The sequence below is a fragment of the Glycine max genome, chromosome 6 (genome assembly GCF_000004515.6).
Source record: "Glycine max cultivar Williams 82 chromosome 6, Glycine_max_v4.0, whole genome shotgun sequence".
In the NCBI taxonomy this organism is placed as follows: Eukaryota; Viridiplantae; Streptophyta; class Magnoliopsida; order Fabales; family Fabaceae; genus Glycine; species Glycine max.
This window is the reverse complement of record NC_038242.2, coordinates 34710300-34718314: the sequence shown is the minus strand read 5'-3', so window position 1 is coordinate 34718314 and position 8015 is coordinate 34710300. Positions and strand designations below refer to the sequence as shown.

Genomic DNA, 8015 nt, shown 5'->3' with positions numbered 1-8015 from the left:
CTCTATTTCTAGAGAAGCTAATCCAAATAGCTAATCCAACCCAAATTAGATTTTCACCATGCATATAAAATTCTTACAAGCAATATCAGTAACTACCCCAAAAAAAGAGACTAAGGTACCCAACCCTAAGTTCCTTTGTGAATAAGAGTCTAAGAGAAACTTACCCTTAGCACAAACTAGAAAAACCTATTCTAGCATGCCTTAAAAAATTTATGCATATACTAACAATGTACACGAAAAAACAGAGTCAAAGAAAGACACAACCTGATTAATCATACGGAAGAACTTTGCATGAATGAATGAGTGTCTTCCCAAACTCAAGAGAAATTCAATACTCACTTTTCACAATGAAATCTTCATAAACAAAGTTTAGAAGTTGTGAGTCACAATGTATCTAAGCATTTTATCTTCTCTTTGTTTCACTTATCTCAGCTCGCAATATTTTTCCTACTATTTTCGCACTTAGATGTGAGAACACAAGGTGGTTATTTATAGAGAAAACAATTATAATCGCTTGTAATCAATTAAATATACAATGTAATTGATTATTTCAAAGAAGTAATCAATTATATTACCATTTCAATCGATTAAAATGTTCTTCCTAAACCAGGAAAACTTTCAAGAATACTGTAATTGATTAGATTCTTGATGTAATCGATTAAAGTGTTCTTGATCACTTTTGAAACACTTTTAAGAGAGAAGTAATTAATTACGATCACCTGATAATCGATTAACAATTAGCTTGTAATTGATTAAAATAGAGAGTTTTAAACACTGAAGAAATTAGAGACTTTCTTCATACTCCTACATGATGATGCATGATGCACATATGAAAGGATAGAGACTAAGATGTAACACACAATACAACAATCAATACAAATGTCACTCAAGTAAAGTAGGCATGTAAAAGACAAAACTTTTTCAAGTTTCTTCAAGGCTAAGTCTTCATGTTGCTCCCCTTATCTCTAACAGAGAAAACTCCTAAGTTCTCTTTCTATTGGCATCATTTTCCATTCAAATTTAAATCTTGCCCTCATCAAATATTGTCAGCCAAAAAGATTAAAGATACTAAGACTATAGGAGAGTTTCCTCATGAGATTTCTTGTAAATTCATTTTGGCCATTTATCAATCGAATGTTCCCGACTGGTTTTTTAGTAGTGAGTATTGTCATCTTCTTTGAAAAACACTGTTGTTTTGTTTTGATATTTGATTGAATTCTAATCAAACTATTTTTTTTATTTGTAAAAGCCATGAACGGTTATGATTATAAGAATCTGAGGAAGTTGGTTCCTGAGAACCAAGTGGATCCTGTGTTGAACATCAGTAAACAAAAGAAAAGGAAAAGGGTTAAGGATTCACCCAAAGTCAATCTTGGAGGAGTTTCAAAACATTTTGATGGTAGGGACTTTGTTGGTGATGATGTTGGTTTCAACATTGGCAAAGTTGTTCAACAAGATCAAGTTGCTGATTTGACCAAACAAGTTGCCCATACTAAGAAAGAAAAAGAAAAAAAAGCAAGGAAAATAGAAGGATTTGGTTAATAAAACTAACCTTATTAACCTTATTAAACAAGTCAATGTTGACAATGTTGGTAAAAAGGAATCAGATTTGGGTGCTGAGCATTGTTGAAGTTATGAATGATGAAAAGATGACTTCTTTCCAAATCCTCCTCCTTCAACTCAAGACAAGCAAGCTAGTAGCCAAAGTATTCTGACTACCATGTAGCAGGAACATACCAATAAGGACATTCTTCGCTATCATAGTGGCAAATTGTGTCGACTAGATCATGTTTCAATGGCTCCAAATATTGTTATATGACAACTTCTACCTTGGGAAACATTGATAGGTCTCCCAACTTGGGAAACTTTTGTTAATTGTTAGATGTGATGATTTTTAATCAAAGATTAATTTTTCCTTTTTTTTTCTTTTCTTTTTCCTCCTTTTTCCCAAGTTGCCCTTTTGCCCCCCACCTTCCTTGTAACCCATTGATTTGTAATTTTCCTTCCCCCTTCCGAATCTTAATCTTAATCCTATTTGCTCACTTCCATCGTCAAGTCCCAGTCTGCCAGAAAATTCAGATCCATGGCCGTTTGCTCGAGGATGCAAAGAGAAGAACCAAACAACTAGATCTAAGATCCAAAATTAGATTTGGGATAAAAAAAAAGGAAGAGAAATAACCAGATCTAGATCCCACAATGGTTGTTGGGCGGTGGTCATTGATGGCAAAGGGGTGAATTGAGAACGTTTAAGGTCGCACCCACATTAGCAATGAAACCCTGGCTCACTGCTTTGGGATTTCAAAATTGTTTTTGTGCCTCTCTAATTGCATTCTTTATGTTTTGATCGGTGATTGAATCTTGTTTGACTTGAATCTGTTAAAGTTTAATGCTTTGTTGGTTTTAGATTGAGTTTGGGGTGAATGGGTTTATGTTGTTGGTGAAGGAGAGATTAGCAACGTCAATGGATTTTTCAAGTGAGTCGATGGTGATTGTCTCTGTTGAAGGGTGGTTGCGGTGGAGGTATCATCACCGGAGTCGTCATAGTAGCCATAGAAGATGAAACAGGGAGGATGCTGACATTGGTGGCAATTGGTAGGCAGCGACAAAAACTTAGTATGATTTGGAATGAGAAAATAATAGGTCAGGGAAATGTTGGTAAATACAAAGAAAAAGAAAAAAATGAAAAATGAAAAAATAATTTGAACTCTTCATTTAAATATTAATAGATCTAACGGTTAAAGAAGTTTTTCAAATTTGGAGACCTCCCAATATTTCCTATAGTAGAAGTTGTCTTGATTTGGTGAACGTGTATATTAGCTTTGTCATATTCGAAATTTCACTTTAGCAAAATTGAACTGAAATCCTTATTATTATACTACTTCGTTGTCTCTCCGAACGAAACAGAAGGTGAAAAGAAAAAATAGCAAAGTTATTTCTTTGGATTACTGCCTTTAAAAAAAATTGTTTTTTCTAACCGGTGCCTTAGGTCAACTAAAAGAAGAAAAAAAATATTATATTAATTATGAGAGAATATAAAAAAGTTATAAGTAACATAAATTTTTATCTTCCAATAAAAATATTTATATTTTAAATTCTTTAATCAACGTGCTTAAATCTTAGGAATTAGGATACTGATTAATATTTTTTTTTAATTTTTAAATCTCAATAATGTGATTACATCTAGGAATGCATTTATCGAGTAAAAAGGAAACAACGTCGGGGCGGGGAAAACGTCGTGTTCAAGTACATATATTAAAGAAAAAGTTTGGAACAACTTGGATATATTATAGACAGTAATATTGATAAGTTTGTTTGTGCAAGATGACTCAACATGCAAAAAAAAATAGAACGGATATTCTTTCAATTTCCTAATCATCTAGAACGGTTAACCTATTAAAAAAAGTAGTTAAGCTAAACGACAAATAAAATAAGTGTCAATAATTAATGGTCAAATAATTTTTTTTATAAGATGGTCAAATAACTAGATCTATTAAATACGTTGAATTTTATAATTTGATTTTGGATTTTTATTCTGATTTTATTTTGGACTATGTGTTTGATAAAAAAAATTATTAAAATGAAATTTTCTACGATATGTTTTATACTTTTAAAAGATTCATTTTTCACTAAAAATAATAAAAATAAGTTTTTTTTTCATAATTTAATTTTTTTTACTAATTTAATACAACACGATTACTAATTATTTTTTATTGTGTCTTCATTTTAACTCTATAAAAATAAGTATAGTTATGTTTTAGATATCTGGTAGGCTTATTTGTTAACCAAAATCTTTAAAGACTAATAATGTAGAAATATACTAACTTTACCAACTAGTTTGATGACAAAAAAATCATAGAAGACTAAGATGATGATGACAATATTTAAAAGACCAAGTTGAGAATTAGCATTAAAAAAAAATTGACAAGTACTAATTAGGAACTTAGCATCAGACGTCAAGGAAATCTTTGTATATAAAGGAAAAAGGATGGGACATTTTTGGCATATAAAAGGAGATGGTGGGGTAATGTTGAAAGAAAGTGAAATTCATGAGGAGCACTTTACTTCATGAGGAGCACATTACATGTTACATAATTTTAGTATCCAAATCAAAATTACACCTTGAATGCATATATGATTTTAGACGATGTCTAGGGTGCGAAAGTTAAACAACTTTCGCACCGTGTGAAAGTTTTGCATTTTGAATGTTAAATGCAAAGTAATCAACGTGAATCGTCCGATTAGCGAAAAGCAAATCTAACGGTCCTTATTTTTTCCTTGCTGCCGGTAGTAAATGGATGCCTCGTTTTCTCCGTCTGGTTCCCTCCCCCCCCCCCCCCCCCCCCCACGCGCGATTGAAGAGCCAAAGCGTCCCTCGACTACTTTTCTGCTTTCCTCAAAAGGTTTTTTCAAAAGCAAAGGAAACAATCAGCCCCCTTTTGGAGAACAACGGGTGGGTTTGTCTTCTTCGTGCGCTAATTCCATCGTCGAAGATCCGATTTTTGAAGCAAAGCAGTTGGGTGCTCATCATTTGGTATCAGAGCTCAGTTCTAGGGTTGGGATTGAAGCAGATGTTGTTTTCAGTGAGTAGTATTGAGTAGAGCAGTAGAGCATTGTCTTTGTGGTGGTAAAACCATCGAAGCCGAGCTTTCAGCACTATTGGAACAGAGGACTAAAGAAGGGCGAGGTCCGTCGAGCTTCCGGGGCAGATCTGCAGTTAACGTTGTAGCTATCGTCGTAGGTGAATAACGTTGTACCTTCCGGGCCGGTTTTTGTTATTACGGTATTTGTTCTGTTCAGTTGTCCCTTATATTGAAGTGGTTGTTATTATGGTATTTTCATTCATGTTTGTTTTGCAAATTGTGTTGCCTGAATGTTGTGTGTTGTTGTTAAGTGTTGCAGTTTTGAACATGCATTGTTTTTTTGTATAACCAGTAGCATTACAGTAGATGTGGTAGTTTGCAGTAGGTGCTGTATGTATTTGATATATTTTAAAATGTGTTGGGGTGTAGGATTTGGACGCTATAATGTCAGAGTTGGAAACTACTGATAATTTTCGTAGCTTTGTTAATGGTGATGGTGCCAATGATGATGGAGATTATGAAAATGATGACGACTACCAAGATGATGTCGGAGTACAAGATGAGGAGGAGGTGGATTCGGAGTTACAGAATGAGGATGATGGAGATTATGATGAATTTTGGATTCCAGGTTTGTCGAAAGAGGAATGTATAAGTATTGATAGCATGGTAGATATTAGACAATTTGACATGAAAGAAATTAGCGATGAAGTTGTCCGCAGGTTGGATTTTGGTGATTTGGAGTTAGCGTATCAATTTTATTGTTGGTATGCTAAAATGAGTGGTTTTTCCGTAAGGAAGAGTCACATTGTTAGAAACTCATTTATGGAAACAGTGCAACAAACATTTGTTTGTTCATGTGCTGGTTATAGGAAAGTTACAACCTCCGATACAAGGATACGAAAAGAAAAAAAAAAAAAAGCAGGTGTGGTTGTGAAGCAATATTTCGTGTTCGTGTGCATTTTTTGACGGATCGATGGTATGTGACATGTTGGAATTTTGGGCACAACCATGTATTATTGGACCTAAAATTGTCGTGCTTGTTGGCAGGACATAGGAAGATGTCGGCATCTGATATTATGCAAGTTGAAAATTATAGGAAAGTTGGCATTAGACCTCCGCACATGTACGCAGCATTTGCCAATCAATGTGGTGGATATGAGAAGGTCGGGTTTATCAGGAAAGATATTTACAATGAAGAAGGGTGCATGAGGAGGCAACATAGTTCAGATGCAAGGGGTGCATTGAAGTATTTATATGATTTATGCAAGAAAGAGCCAATGATGTATGTTTCATGCACCGCGGATGAAGAGTCAAGACTACAACGGTTGTTTTGGTCTGATACTGAGAGCCAATTGCTTTATCAGGTATTTGGTGACGTTCTGGCATTTGATGCCACTTACAAGAAAAATAAGTATTTGTGCCCTGTTGTTGTTTTCTCTGGTGTGAACCACCATAATCAGACAATAGTTTTTGTTGCTGCTATTGTGACTGATGAGACGGAAGAAACATATGTTTGGTTGTTAGAACAGTTGTTGGTAGCAATGAAAGGAAAAGCTCCTTGTTCAATAATAACTGATGGAGATCTGGCTATGAGGAATGTTATAACAAGAGTCATGCTAGGTGTTTCTCACAGATTGTGTGCATGGCACTTATTGCGTAATGCATTGAGCCATGTCCGAGACAAACATGTTTTGAAATGGTTGAAGAAACTAATGCTTGGTGATTTTGAAGTGGTTGAATTCGAAGAAAAATGGAAAGAGATGGTTGCTACGTTTGAATTGGAAGACAATAGTTGGATTGCTGAACTTTATGAAAAACGGATGAAGTGGTCTACTGCCCATTTGAGGGGTCATTTTTTTGCGGGCATACGAACAACATCTCGTTGTGAAGCTTTCCATGCACATGTTGCAAAATATGTTCATTCACGCACTAATTTAACCGATTTTGTAGAACAATTTCAAAGGTTCCTGACATATTTTCGATATAGAGCGGTTGTGGCAGATTATTCATCAACATACGGGAAAGAAGTTTTGCAAACAAATCTCCGATCTCTTGAGCGGTCTGGTGATGAATTGTTTACAAAGGAGATGTTTCAACTTTTTCAGTCTTATCTATGTAGGACTATTAAGCTAAGAGTCGTTGATTGCAAAGACATGGCCACGTTTTCAGTTTTCACAATTGTCAAGTATTGTAGTGGAAGTGTTTGGCGTGTGTCGTATTGCCCATCAACGATTGAGTTTACATGTACTTGTATGAGAATGCAATCCATTGGTCTTCCATGTGATCACATATTGGCCGTGTTGGTTTCTTTAAATTTTATGGAGTTGCCAAGTAGTTCGGTTTTGAATAGGTGGTCCAAACTTGCCACCAAACAGATTAAAGACAAATATCCGGATTCCGCAATGTATTGGGATTCACAATTGATGGGCAGGTATGCCACTTTGGTTGAAGTTTCTAGAGAAGTTTGTGCAGCCGCATACCGTGATGAAGAGGAGTATGACAAAATGTTGCATTTCCTATCCAATGAGGCTACAAGGATGAAGTCGAAGCAAAACAGCGAACATTGTGTTGATGATAATCAAACGCACCAACAAGATGATGATTTTGCAGGTATTTTAGACCCTGTTGTGGTTCGAAGTAAAGGATGCGGACAGGTCGGAATGGATGAAAGTGGCAGACAGAGGAGAATCCAAAAGTGTCGGCAATGTGGTGGAATTGGCCACAACAAGCGTTCTTGCACCAACCATCCTCGAAATGTAAATGGCTGTATGTCATCCACCGAACAAACTAGCAGTATGTTGCAAGCTACACATGAGAATTACTCTGAAGTGGTAATGAACCTGTTGTTTGCCACAATTTGCTTTTGAATTTTTATGTTATGCAGGTAATGATTACAATTTGTATTTTGTTAATGTTGGACAAAATGCAGGAGCCGCAGACACAGTCATTTGTTGCTGGTAGTAGCCGTGTTGGTCCGTAAATATATTTTTGTTATGTTGCAGAATTTGATCGGTAATGAGTTCATGTTTGCATTACTTCATAATTGTATATTGTATGTAGTATTGTCAATTTGTGAAAAAATTGGCCTAACATTGTTGTTGTCATACATGTTTGTGGATTTTGTTTTGCAGGATTATTGACAAAGATTGTAACATCTGCAACCATTAAATGTTGATACCACAGGATGCTGTTATGTAATCCATTTTTTAGTGAAAGACGACGTTATACTTGGTTGCTGGTGTTTATTATTATTTGTTAAATTAGCGTATAGCAAATAATGTTTACGTTATACTTGGTTGCTGGTACACGATATATATTTGGTGAAGGAAGTGTGGATTATAATTTCATTTCTTAAATTAGCGTATAGCAAATAATATTTACGTTATACTTGGTTGCTGGTACACGATATATATTTGGTGAAGGAAGTGTGGATTA

General features: G+C 35.1%; 1 protein-coding gene across 1 annotated transcript; it reads left to right on the top strand.

The window, feature by feature from the left end:
* The first annotated feature begins 1251 nt into the window (after positions 1 to 1251).
* LOC102664474 (protein FAR1-RELATED SEQUENCE 5) lies at positions 1252 to 7755 on the top strand. The gene is made up of 6 exons (XM_006582578.1): positions 1252 to 1482; positions 2405 to 2485; positions 5010 to 5208; positions 5628 to 7411; positions 7510 to 7552; positions 7712 to 7755. The coding sequence occupies exons 1-6, from the start codon at positions 1252 to 1254 to the stop codon at positions 7753 to 7755; spliced, it is 2382 nt and encodes a 793-aa protein (XP_006582641.1).
* Positions 7756 to 8015: the final 260 nt, after the last annotated feature.